Source organism: Clinocottus analis, unplaced genomic scaffold (genome assembly GCF_023055335.1).
Source record: "Clinocottus analis isolate CAN_PGR_092001 unplaced genomic scaffold, fCliAna1.0.p SCAF_4, whole genome shotgun sequence".
NCBI lineage: Eukaryota > Metazoa > Chordata > Actinopteri > Perciformes > Cottidae > Clinocottus > Clinocottus analis.
In genome coordinates this window covers 8,553,882-8,567,945 of record NW_027176153.1, presented here as the reverse complement: position 1 = coordinate 8,567,945, position 14,064 = coordinate 8,553,882, and the positions used below count along the sequence as shown (strand labels likewise).

Genomic DNA, 14,064 nt, shown 5'->3' with positions numbered 1-14,064 from the left:
TAGCTTCCGTGGTGTGTATTTCTGTGAGCCAGCTCGATGAAATTAAAATCACAAAGAGGGCCCTGACTCAAAGATGTGAAGCGTGTTACGGAGTTGGCTCGGGTGCAGGTAGAACACGCTGCTCGGAGGCAGACGAGGCAGACGCGAAGGCAGCAGGCCTCCTGCTCACTGTCCAGTGGAGCGAGCGCTGAACCCGCAGCAGCATATGGTCCATCTGTATCCTCACACCTTACTGTCTGGCCCCTCTTGGTCCCCCTCCTCCTCTCAACATAAATCTGACCCTTTGACAGTTGCTCAGATGACACAAAACCAGTTATTCGTGCTAAACAGTGATCCCACCGTCTGCCGGGCCGGCGGGTGAAGCTGGATGTTGACATGTTTTTTTTCTTTTCTTCTTCAGTGGGCGGCTCCGACATCATGTGTAAATAATGCAAACAGCGGTTTTGCGTTTCCGTATCTCCCTCTAATCATTTAGTCTTCGTCGGTGCCTTAAAAAACCTCGACAGCATTCTCATTACAGTGCGGCCGTCGCGCCACAAAGTTCAGGGTGAATCATTTAATTCCCTTTTTTCAAGTGCATGGGGCATAATGTGATTTATTTCTTTGTTGAAGTTGGGTTGCGAGAGATTAGAAAAACACAGTTGCGTTAGAGGCCAGTCAAACATGTCACATACTTCCTTCACACAAAAGCCACACTTCCTTTTTTTTTTCTCCGAGGCGACATCTGTCGCTTTTGTGTCGAGAGGCACCGCTTCCTTCTGCACGCTGTTTATTTTCCCTCCCCGCTGGGTTGAATCGCCGTCTATCTGCTGGAAAAGGAAAAACAAACTTGTCAATTATTTGGTTGTCTGAAAAAAAGTGCCGGCTTTTGTTCAGTGCGATTGATATGTTTTCACTTCCTGTTCGTTTGCCACACTCACCGAGGCGTGCATGGACACTTCTGTTGCAGTTTAGTTTTTTTTAAAAACTTTTTCTCGTGCACAAGTTGCTGCAATAAAATGAACAGTGACTCAGCTCGGCGGCATCCTCTTACTCCCCAAACCTCCCTTCAACCGGCTTACGTGGCCATTCAGCAAGTGGCACGTTTGACAGCTTTCATGCGAACTGATGAAAGGGACACCGAAGTGTCGCCAGTGCTTCACACTCGGCCCGATTGAGCATCGCGCTCGCTTTTGCATATCAGTCACGTCCTTTCGCGGAGCAGCATGTGCACCGGGCAGCGTCTTCAAAACGAAGACAGGATCCTCGCGTGTGACAAGGGTCGCAGTTCAATTCCCGGCTTCTCCTTTCGTGGAGTCGGAAGACGAGAATAGGCCGCACGAAAATGCATGCTTATTTACAGTGCGGCGCAGACTTTTACCAGACCAGGTGCCATTCGCTCACACTTTGTTGTGGACCCGTCGCGAGATGGCTTTTCCGAACAAGTTTCAAACGCCGTCAAGTCCAGAAAGTGCAGCTGTCTGTAAATGAGGGCATGGGCTAACAAGAAGCTAATATGCTACTCAAAGCACACAAAGTTGTTTCTCGGAACGAGGGGTCGTGTAGGATTGCACTTTGCTGTTTAAATTAGATCAAACAGCCTTTTGAATGTCTCATCTTTCTTTTTTTTTTTTCTTCCCTGGGATAAATATGTCCAACCGCATACCTAAGGACAGGCTTCTGGGCCTTTTACAGAAACGCACCACTTCACCAGCCGGGACCAAGCCAACACGTTTTGGGTGTGAGGATGTGAAAGTGTGACGCTGCCGGTACTTCTATTGCGAATGGATCAGAAAGGTTGGAGGGCTATTGAGGAGGAAAATATCTCAAACAATTATTGGACAATATAGAGAGCTTGAGGACAGTCCTGGCAATGTAGCCAGTGCTGCAATGCTTGCACAACTGCAGCGAGGAATATTAAAGGCATGACTAGGAAGAAGGAGGAGGAAAATATGCAGGTCCGAATATGAAACATTTAATCGTTTCCTCTCCAACAACTTGAGTAAGACTTAATCTGTGCATTGTTTCCATAAACAACTGAAATCTGAAAACTGCGAAAATTATTACGATTAAGGGAAATATTTTGCAAAATGTTCGAAATGACAATGATGTAACTTAAGTTTTTTTTTTTTAAATAAAAAAAGCAACCACTTGAATAAGCCATCTATGCCGAAAAAAAAGTAGTTTTTTTAGCATTTAGTTACGTTTTGCCACCTGGAACACGTAAACGTGATGTTTTTATTTATTTATGCTTCATTTTGCTGGACCATACTGGCTTCTTTCCCTCTCTGAAATGTGAGTGGTGTAATTCTGCATTGGTGTTGTGCTTGGCAGCCACTTTGTGGTCTCTGAAGAAGCTCCATCACGGTTGCGTTGCTGGCCTCCTGTGGGATTGCATCAACGAGCAGTCCCCCCCCTCACCCCCCCTTTCACAGCCCATCACCTCTGTGGCAGGAGACCACAACGCGCAGCAGCTGAGCCCCCTCTGCGCCGCCACTCTGACTCATTATGACGAGCATGGGGGTATAAAAAAACAAACAAATTTGGTGTCCCATCTGACCGACTATTATTAACACATTGATTGATGCCATCGCTATTTTTAGGAATTGGAGTGGCGACGGGGCATCTCATGCACACTATGAAACAAGCCAAGTGGGGGTCATGTGGGAGATGACCTGTGGCTCGGTCAGATCTCAGTGACGGTAACAAAGACAGTTGGTTGTTATTGTCGACCGTCATTCATGCGCACATATTCTTTTGCCAAAAGTCTGATCTTCCAATCAACGCGATCGCACGCCTATGTCGGGAAAAGAGGCCGACCGGTTACCTAAGACGGGAGATTAGAAGGCAAACAAGGCCGCACCCTGCTGCCTCTCAGCTTGTTCATTAAGAAGTAATGAGCCTAAGGAGCGAGTCCAGTGGGGAGCGTATTACAGTGTTTGTCATGACGACTGTTTGTTTTTCATGATTGATTGATTTTTTTTTGGTGTCTTTTCCAATAACAACTGGCTTAGCTGTGTTCTGTGGAAAAGGATGGCTCCCTTTTCAATATTCATCCCATATCGAAATGTCAGTGTGTGTGTGTGTGTGTGTGTGTGTGTGTGTGTGTGTGTGTGAGAGAGAGCAATGCTCCGAGGTATTGTCCTCTTCATGCAAATGGAGGTTATCTGAGGGCTCGCTCACATCTGCTTCTTTCCGGGCGAGTCGGAAACATCGACTCTGCTTCGTTTTCGCGTTTCCTCCCCCGCATCAAATTGTCAAGTCGATCTGGAAATCTGGAATCATGTGGAAAGTGCGTTGCTCGTCCGTGAGTATCGGTAACCCGTCATTTTGAACTGAGCTACTGATTTAGGCCGGGGAAGAAGTCAAGGCCCCTGCCACGTATGACTGACTTGCCTGTTCTCTGGTGGTGGTCATTACTGTTCAGGACTCGGGAGTTAGACGAAGCCCAGACTGCAGATTGCCCAATTATGATGCCTGGCTTTAAACGTGCGACCGACTGCCGTCCGTCAGGCGTCAACATCCTTCCAAATATCCCCGCAACACCCTGCGTCCCCATTGTCGATTCTGATCACGCTCACCAAATATTACAGCGCGGATTGGAAAAAGACTTTGTGCATCGACTGCGGCTCTCCTGAAGCCGGTGTGTCTCAGTCATACTGGTGCACTCAAATAAACCTGTGTGCTTTGTGACGGAACAATGACGACAGCCAACACAACCCCTGGGTGAGAACGGCCGTATCGCGGGGCGAGACCTGGGCTGAAAGGATCCCTTTGTTGCTCCTTCCCTCCGTCCTGCCGATCGCCACATCTGCGCGGCACATTTTGTTTAGGAGGGCGAATCCCGTCCTGCATGGTAGGTGTCGACAGAGAATGACTCGAAGTCCGGGTACTTTAGTTTTTCTGCCTTAACACGGTCCCCTCCTTGGCTTTTTTAAATTTGTTTTTCACTCTTTGCCCTCGACTGAGGAAAAGCCGTGTTTCCTTCCTCTCCTCGTCCTCTCTGCCAGTGAGCAATCTCTCAAACGAGTGACTCCTCCAGTGTGGACATGGTACAAGTTGCCATATGGGAGATTTAATTAGTGCACGCCTTCGAGCACATCAGTCCCCCCACTCCCCCCAACCCCAAAACCGGTCAAGAACACGACAACTGATGCTTCCCTTTTTTAATACTGGTCTTAATTAGCGAGGGCGCAGCTCGCTGCTGAGGACCTTTTGCTTTCTATTTTGGTGCAACCGACGCAAAAGCCAGTAAAACAAAAAGCACTGGAGACAATCCTCCCAAAGTGTTCGGTCTCTAAGGAAACGATATGATTGCTGCCCGCGGCTCGGTTGGCTGCGTTCTATCCTGAGAGCAAATGTGTGATTACAAGTGTCAGTCTTTCATTAGAGGCAAGTGACTTACTGTAAGTAATATATGTAATTGGCTGATGTTTTTTGTGACTGTGGAGCCTGCAAATGTTTATATATATATATATATATATATATATATATATATATATATATATATATATATATATATGTTTATATGTTTATATATATATATATATATATATATATATATATATATATATATATATATATATATATATATATATATTGTCGATTTAACCAAATGACAAAAAAACACACAGCTTTCCTTCCTCGCATTTAATCAAAATGTTCTCCTGATCATCCACAGAACGCAGAGCCAACCGCTTTTCTCTGGACTATTTATTTTCCAATTAAGCATATTTAGCCTGGATAAAGACTCTCAATGCTTTTTTTTAAAAGTACCGGTACCCACTTAAAACGCAGCGTTGACTGAAATCCCCAGGAATTCGTTGATCAGATATTGCCTGATCTCATTTGGCGAAATGTTCCATCTTTAATCTGTTCATTGTGTATTAATCGCTGATGCACTGAGCAGTGAAAAGAGGTTAAAACACGTCGATTTTTCGTACAGCGTCCATTGTTTTCATTGTTGTGAGGCAGAAAATCAACGATGAAGATGATCAAAACCTGATAAAAAGACACGAGAAAAATGACCTTTTTTGACATGGCAGTAGAGATCGGCCATTGGAAAGTGACAGGTGTGAACCAGCAACCCCAGTATTCTCCAGTGACACTTAATTTTCAGAGTACATTCATATTTGACCCCTATTTGCAACACCTCCGCTATCCCTTTTCATTCTGGCAGACCGATGCAACAGCAGGAGCCTTCCCGGCAAAGGGGATGACAGAGGTTGGGTTTTTTTATTGGGGTTTGGGGATTCATATCTCTTGGACGCCTTTTTATTTTCTGGACAGTATCTGCGTCTGGATACGAGGAGTCCAGGTTGTGTCTGACAGACGGAGAATTGGGGAAGAGAGAATAAAAGAAACTGTTCGCACATTTACTTCCCCCCCTTCTCTGCACCATTCTTTCAAAGTCAGGAATGGCAGGCGGACACACACACACACACACACACACACACACACACACACACACACAGAGACAAACAAAAAAACGCGCACACACAAGCAAAAACCCAACTTGACGTGAGCCTATTACAGTCGTCTTCGGTGAAGCGGTGTGTGCAGACGCTGCAACAACGAAGCAGTTATTTCTTTTCCGCTTTCTTCCAGCTGGATACTCTGATGCATTCGCTTCCTCTGCGGTGGATCCGTACAGTGAGCTTTAAGTGTTACAAGACAGGGCGGTGGGAGCGGGGCGCGGGGGTCAAAAAACCCAAACACGTCCTGTAGTCATGTAGTGGAACGTTTGTGTGTTTTGTGCTCATTTGTAGCGACAGGATCTGGAACATGTGTTGTGTCTATATATCTGATTATTTTTGTGTACATCTACTTCAGCAGAGGGAAGCTAATCTGTTCAGGTTGAAACAAAAAAACTCCTCTTGTTCTCTTGTTGGTAATAGCAAATCAAAACTCACCTTGCTTATGTTTTTGGAGACGCAGCTGCTCATCAATAATGAATGACGGCGCTTATTCTTACACCTGCTCTGTTTTTGTCTCCCCTTCAGGCTTTTTTGCACAGAATCCGACAAACTGCAGATGACCAACAGTGCCTCTCACCCGAACATGTCAAGGTATGGCCGCCTTTTAAATTCGACAAAAAAAGATCCAAAAGTTTCTTTCTGAAATGTATTCAAAAATGCATATATATTATGAATCTCAGATATGGTGTTTGCCTTCTTTCCCGCACGTCTCCGTCCATCTGTTGGTCACTTCCTTGCCCTTTCCCCTTCCTTCCACCCTGCCTCTTTATCTCTTCCTTCCTCTGCATCCCCTCCTCTTACATCGCCCCCACCCCTCCTTGTTTTTAGATTCTGTTTTCAAATATTGAGGACATCCTGGAGTTGCACAAAGAGGTGCTGTCTGCAGTGGAGGCCAGTCTGCAGCCGGATCCCCATCCCCAGCATGCACTGGGACACGTATTCCTGCAGTTTGTAAGTAGCACATGACGCACACAAAAGACGAGCAAAAGACAGCCGACGGTCACACGAAGCACATGCAATCCTTCCTCCTCGCAAAAAAAAAAAAAAAAAAAATCTGTTTATGGGCTACGCGTAACCACAGATGCAGGGAAAAGCGTGCAAAGCCTGCTGTGAAAATGCCCCTTAATTCTCTCTTTTCTCACACACACACACACACACACACACACACACACACACACACACACACACACACACACACACACACACACACACACACACAAACCTCCCTTTGCCTTTCCTCCCTTTCCAAACAGGCTGCATCCTGTCAGCCAAAAAGAGTCTCTCTTCATCAGTCTGTGTGTCCTGCCATCTCCTTCACTTGCCCCACCATCCTTCCTTCCAAAGATTCCTCTCCGCTCTGCAACCCCCCCACTCCCCTCCTCCTCCTCTCTCGCTCTCCTCTGTTTGAACTCGTTTGGCCCCAGGGAACAAACAAAGAAGGGTCTGTGTCCGTCGGTGGGAGAGATGGAGTGTCACTCGGCGAGGGAGGGACAATGCTTCTGCTGGTTGCACTCAATCGCGAGCTCTTCTCTTGCTCTCTCTGACAAACCATCTTCAATTCACTTTCACTGAGGCAGAGAAACACGGTCCGCTCCATCAGCCTATTGGTCAGTGTTGAAGCACACACTTTAGTATGTTTGCCTTTGAGAAATGTCCATGTAGGACAAAAGTCCAACCTGCACGCCATTTGATGAGCCACACCACCATCAATAATACTCCATCCACTACCTGCCATTTATTCACATCTGTGGATGGCTGTTTCATCGGCTCATCAAAATGTACCTTCACACACGTGCGAGGTGTTATGGTGACTGACTTGATTAAAGGAGCCCAGTCTCTTCGCCCAGAGGTCCGACTGGGTGTGTAATAATTCATTTAAATCACAATTGTTTGCCAATAATCTTCAAACGAATTCCTCACTTATCTGTTTACATGAGCGAAAATAAAGTATACATGGTTTATAATTTAGAATCAGGACATAAACATGTAAGAAATTGAATAGTAAATTCATTACCGACTCCTCCTGTAATAAACGACAATAAAACACAGCCGTAATGATTATAGAAGTTATAATTATTGACAAATACGCTGTAACGAAAACTTCAACATGTCCGCATGTTTGCTTTACAACTGGTGTGTTTGTTAAATGTGTACGCGCTGCTTATAAATAGGGGAGGGGGGGATGTGTTACCCTGCATATATCCATTACACTCCCCTCTCCAACCCGTGACCTTTGTCTCCTCCGACACCAACGCAGCTCAGCCAATCGGCTGGCCCCGTCTGGCGCCCTCCAGCCGTAGCCCTTGACCTCGACCAGAGGTCAACACCATGACCGGGATTTGATTAACCTCCCGCATTGTTCCGCGAGACTGTCTGCCACTCACAGTTCGGGAAGAAAAATGGGAAGATTCATTGCTATTCAAAGTCAGATGTTGCCGAGATAGCTCGGGAGGCTGCAGATGTTAAAAAAAGAACAGTGCACCAGTCTTTTTTATTTTGACAGTTTATTTATATAGCACATTTCAGTAACAAGGCCATTCAGAGTGCCATACATATCTGATCAAATGTATTAAAGCCATATACAGACGCTTCTTTGTCACTGTTAATAAATAGAGGACATTTAAAGAAAAAAAGAAGAAATTGGAACGGGTCTGTTTCCATTGACCACACACACACACACACACACACACACACACAGATAGATTCTTAGCCCTCGCTTCATGGCCTGCATGAGATTATTCAAACCCTGCAAAAGGTAAAAAAAAGTGACTTGCGCTCGAGGAGAAATCAGAGACATCAATATTTGCTCTATTTCTGAGAGTGTATACATGAGCGCTGTGCAAGAGGCAACAGTCACGTTATTATGCACTTTCTGAACTACGACCATTATGCGTCGACTCTATGCGATTCCTCTCTGTGTGTGTGTGTGTGTGTGTGTGTGTGTGTGTGTGTGTGTGTGTGTGTGTGTGTGTGTGTGTGTGTGTGTGTGTGTGTGTGTGTGTGATGCGTGATGCTACCCCTCTCATCTAGCCTCCGGAATAACATTCCTATGACGGGGGATTGAACTAAAGACGCACGTTTATCAAAGGGACAACCCACGTCTTTGAGCTATTCTGGATACAACTGATGTCTTTCAGAGACGTCTCGATGCTTAAAATGGACTCTGCGGTTCACGTTTTGGGCCCCGGTAAGACGTTTAGCTGTGCCTGAATTGACTATGTAGCTGTTGTCACCGGAGAAAAGGAAATACCTTGGAGAGGGCTTTGGTTGTAAACATAGGTGACTGAGAGCGTTAAATGGTTATTTCAGGTTGAGCTACTGAGGTGCCGCCATATCCAGGAGCACGTCGGTGGAACTGATGTACGGTGGCTACATTTACATGTCCCTAAATAGTCAGCCTGCTAAAGTTTTGTGTTTTTATTTTTTAAATGTTGTTTTATTCAGCTTAATTCAGGTACGAGAAACCCCAACAAGTTTCTTTGGCAGATGCTGACCCATCCTGCGCTGCTGGATTTCACAGCCTGGGCATGTTCAGCGTGGTCGTTTCTTGCCCCTCATGGTTTACCAGTTGGGTAGAGCAGACAGCATATCCTGTTTCCTGGTTTCCCAAATATCAAGATCAATCTCAAGAGTTCTTTTTTTTTTAAGGTGCTTGGTTGCTATTTAAAAAGTAATCCCATTTACATTGACATCAACCGCTTTACAACGCATACCATTTCCTTATAAGATTCATTTTACCACAAAACAGCATCGCGAGAAGCTACAAAATAACCCATTCCTATTTGGTGCCATATAAAAACATGCTTGATAAGATAAATAAATAAATAATAAATGATGATTCTTGACAAACGTGCTAAGAACGGGAAACCAATCACCTGTAAAACAGGAAAACTGAGATGAAATATATATTAAATATATGATATCTTTTCATTATTATCATTTAATCATAATTAGACTATTATAACTACACATTTTACACATGTACAAGTCTTGCCCCCCCATGCTCTCTTCCTCTAGCTGCCTATTAACTCAGTATCTGGGTTTCCACACCATATGCCGGGCCCAGCTGTTGCTCCCAGTGGTGCTTTGGACTGTAATCCCTTGCCAAATGGCTTCGGGTGTGTTTGGGTTCCTGCCCGCCTCTGTAGTAAAAAAAAACAAAAAAAAACTGTTTATATTGTGCTGCTGTTCGCTCGTGTTTTACACATCCACACATCTCGGCTCCTTCTGGTTTTATATAAAGAGCTGTTAGCTTTGTTTGGCTGCTTCGGTCACCACTACCGGGTCGACATGTTAAAAACAGACTGTGTGTGTGTGTGTGTGTGTGTGTGTGTGTGTGTGTGTGTTATAGGAGGCTGTCTTCTCCATCTCCATTTTTTTTTAAAGGCATTGTAAGGAACATATTCAAATATGCTTTCAAACTTTTCAGGTTGACGGGTTTCAATGACCAAATATCGATTATTCCTTTGTGGTCATTATGGCCACGCCAGCTTTTTAAAAGCAGCGCCTCTGGCCGGTGGCAGTTAAGGTTGAAAGCGACGCCCGAGCACCTGCAGTTTTGTATTTCACTTACGAAGCGGCTTCAGGTGACAGTTTCAGTTTCTAGACCCGAAGCTGAGGCCCCACCATGCTCATGGTTTCACATCCCAATTGCTCTAGCGCAGTTAAGAATACACAATGGGCCTCGACGAGCTTCAGGTGTACACACTGGTGTCGCATGCTGCACGAGTGACGCATGCAAAGCTACGGTGCGCTCACTCGCCCGGGTGTCACGTTGCGTCTACACAAAAGTAAACAACAGCTCGACGAAAGCGCTCTGGACCAGCGCCGGGGTTGTTGCACTGCGTGACTGTCACCTACAAGAAAACAAGGCAGTGTAGTGTGTTGCCATGCTCTCCCCCGCCCCACACACACTGACTTTGAAAAAGAGAAGTGTGACGGATGATATGAAGGAAGACTGCGGTCGGTATACGGCAATCTGAAAAGCTTTGTGAGGGTCTGGAGCTTCTTTTAGTGGTTTTGTTCCAAACGTTGTTGCACTTCACAGCCCAAAATCGCAAATGCTAGCGCTGCTGTTGCTAATAATGATCAGGAAGTCATTCCATGCATAAATAAAAGACAATCTTACTCGACTTGAGCGACAGGAGCTTTCTCCCCCACTTCCTGCTTCCCCCCTGCAACTAGCCAGTATACAATATGGTATATATCAATATGGCATATATGGTATATACTGTATATCAGCAGTCCTCAAGTGTTTTTTTCTTCTTCTTTCTTTCTCCTGTTTTTGCAGAGGGAGAGTTTCTCAGTGTACGGCGAGTACTGCAGTAACCACGAGAAGGCTCTGCGACTTCTCATGGAGCTCAACAAAATCCCCAACATCAGGACCTTCCTGCTGGTAAGTCGCCACAGCTCTCCTCTCCTCGCGCCCCATTTCTTCGCAGCTTGTCTCTTCTTCTTTATGTTGGTCTTCCTTCCTCTTCTGCATCATGACTCTGACTTTTCTCCTCTTGATTCTGTGTGTGACAAAAAAAGAGAAGAAGAAATCATGGTTGTTGTTATTTCATTTCACAGGAGTCTCATATATCCTTTCCTCTAGTGGCGGTCCATTTAACACCGTATCTTATTTTCTGGTGCCTCACACTCCTGTCTACCTTTGCCCCATATGTCTCCCATCCTGTGAGTCTCCTCTTAATCTGTCCTCTCCTCTCTTTTTTCCCCCTTCCATCATATCGCCACCTTTTCCATGTTAACGTTTGAATAAAGGGGAAACCCCCCCCAGCAAGGCCAGAGGGTTCTTCCTGCGTGGACAGGATGCAACCGCTCACCAAGGTCACCTTTGTGTCGCTCTTGTAGTGTTTCCGCTGCCAGCTGTTCTCTGTGTTTTGACACCCAAACGCTCGGGCCCTGAGACAATGAACCTAAAATGCCGACGGGGGCCTTTTGAGTTCGGGGCCGAGCCGATGAAATCATCTGCACATTCCAGGCCAGCCAGCTGTGGAGCGTTGGCAGCCTGTTTGGGATTGGCCGGGAGATCTAAAGCTGCGCGCATGTCGCTGCCTGATGGTTCGCTTCCACGGCATTATTCTGACCCACAGGACTGGACGCGGGCGGATCAGAGTGTGTGCCGTGTGCCTTGGCTTTTCCGCTCCTCCCGGGCCGGTCATGCGGTGGTTAATTGGTTCGGTACTGAGCGACATTGACGCCTCCAAAAATCAAATCACTGCACAAACATCTGGGTATGCACGAAAAACAGTTGTGTGGCCTGCTCAGTGTAAGCTCACGTGTTGGACTCGCTCTTGTGCTTTGGCTAGCAACCCGCGAGCAAAACAAAAAATAAGATTAATTCACGGCCGTTGAGGAAAAAAAAGAAAACTCTTTCGAAGACGTCGACAGAGAAAATGTGCGATTCTTCTGTACAACATTAGTGGATACAGAACGAATGTTTCTAAATTCTTAAAGCGGTGACCACCACAAATCGCTGTCATAGCAATTAATGACAGTGTAACACGCTTTGCCACCGGCGTCTTTCCAACTTCTTTTTTTTTTCCTCTTCTGGATTAAAATATTTTTATGCTAATTAAATCACACGACAGCGGGAGCTTCCGAATTTGTGTGTAGAAATGAAGCGCTAATTGCATTGGAAGAGAGGAGGGAAGTGAAGCAAGAGCAAAATGAGGTCAGAGTGAAGCGCGGAGGGAATTCTGGCTCGAGGCTCGCAGATTACAAGTAAGCAGAAGATGAGAGGAGGAGAGGGGAAAAAGGAAGTCGGGAAAGATTTTGGACTGAAATTTTGGTTTTGTCTGAGAGAAAAACGCACTTGCACATTAGGAATCAGTGTGAATCCCAAAGTTTCACAGTCGCAATGAGTTGTTGCTGTTTTCCCTGCTCGTTTTCCCATCAAGCCTACCGCCCCCCCCTCCCTTACACCACCATCCTTTCCTCCTCTGTGAGAGCGATGCAGTATGATGATAATGCTCTAAACTGATCTGCCGCTGTCTCTGTTTCCCACCGGAGAACACTCAAGTGGTTCATCTGCGTGGCTGCTTTTGATCTTTCATCCCATCCCATGAGCTCATAGCATGCTGACAGGCTGCGTTCCTACAAAACACAAGACAGCAAACCATGACTGTAACTGTCTCTAAAAGTATAAATCTCTAGCGAATGAGAGCACATTTTAGAGGTTTCTCCGGGATCCTTTCGTTGGCTTTGGAGGCTTTGGAGGCTTTTCCAGCGGCGCAGCAGAAGGAATGTAGTGAAGTTATAGAGTCGCGTGTATAAATACGCCATCCTAAAAATGGCACTGAAGTCTTTTTGTTGTTGTTGTTGTTGTTTTTTTCCACCCTTTTTCCTACAAGAGAAGGAACTGAGAGTAACATAAGTGCTCCCAACATGCAACAAAATGTGTTTGAAACCGACCATGTGGTGCTATTGGTAATAATTCACCCCTATAGACTTGCCGAAATAAAGCTTTGGTGACAGGATGTGGTCCTCGGCAGTAAAGCTTTGCCAGCAAAAACAGCTATCGTGGTTTGGACATACCGAAATATAGGTTGCGCTGAGCGGTCACAGAAGTCAAGTACCACTGTAATTAAGCGAATAAATAAATGAATCTCGATACTGCAATATGAAGCCAAAATTGTCAAAAGTATAAATGGACTAAGAAATAAATAATCATGCGTTTTTTTTTAAACAAAAGACAAAGGCCCACATGACAATTATTGTCGCCATATGTATACTTTTTCTGGAGACAACATCGAGAAATGCCCTTTTAGTGGCGGCAAGGCATCGGCTCCATATTCAGGGGGTTTTTTTTTGGTATGAAGCGCATTGCTCAGTCTATATACAAGGCAAATAACCTGTTGTAAATGTGGGAATAAAAACCACACCTAAGGCTTTGCTCCCAAACAAACAGAGACAGATTATTCTATTCTGCACCTGGACCTGTTGTATTAGATGTGCTGCCGGTGCAACAGGCTGAGACTGAATGGAAATGACAACAATGGTCAATTAGAGTCTGTTTATTGCTGAAAGAATGAGACAGCGACGCAAACAGCTGCAAATGCACAAAAATAGACAAGTGCTGTGTATAAACATTTAAAAGAAAAGTATTTTCTCTGTAACTACACCACGATGCACTTTGAGCGAACAATATCGGATGCTTCGGTCCAGATTTAAGCGATCATTCATTGCACTGGTAATTTGGGGAAACTCACTATTTTCTTCTCTAACTTTTCCGTCACAAGCATTTTTAACTCTCTCTGTGTGGTAAATAAATAGAAGTGTGAACTCTGGCGTGTAACGTTGGTTATTTGCGTCTCTTCTCCAGCACTGCATGCTACTCGGAGGGAAGAAAAGCACAGATGTTCCCCTGGAGGGCTACCTTCTCAGCCCCATTCAGAGGATTTGCAAGTACCCTCTCCTGCTGAAGGTACTGAACAACTCCTGCACTGATGTCACAACGCTGTCATCAAATGATCGCAACATCTTCTTTTACACATCACAGCCTGCTTAGACAATCTAAAGAGACAAAACTAAGCTAACGTGCTAGCTAACATTAGAAACCTTATTACATGGACCCAGTGCTGCTGTGTTGATCCATACCAGCAAC

At 45.3% G+C, this 14,064-nt stretch overlaps 1 protein-coding gene across 3 annotated transcripts in view; it reads left to right on the top strand.

Annotated features, from left to right (window-relative positions):
- prex1 (phosphatidylinositol-3,4,5-trisphosphate-dependent Rac exchange factor 1) overlaps positions 1-14,064 on the top strand; it is a 70,453-nt gene that overhangs the window by 10,483 nt on the left and 45,906 nt on the right. For all 3 annotated transcript variants that reach the window (XM_068597252.1, XM_068597251.1, XM_068597253.1), the window contains exons 2-5: positions 5,982-6,047; positions 6,285-6,407; positions 10,747-10,851; positions 13,783-13,884. In XM_068597252.1, the coding sequence (XP_068453353.1) occupies positions 5,982-6,047; positions 6,285-6,407; positions 10,747-10,851; positions 13,783-13,884 (396 nt within the window). The remainder of the gene's footprint in view (positions 1-5,981; positions 6,048-6,284; positions 6,408-10,746; positions 10,852-13,782; positions 13,885-14,064) is intronic.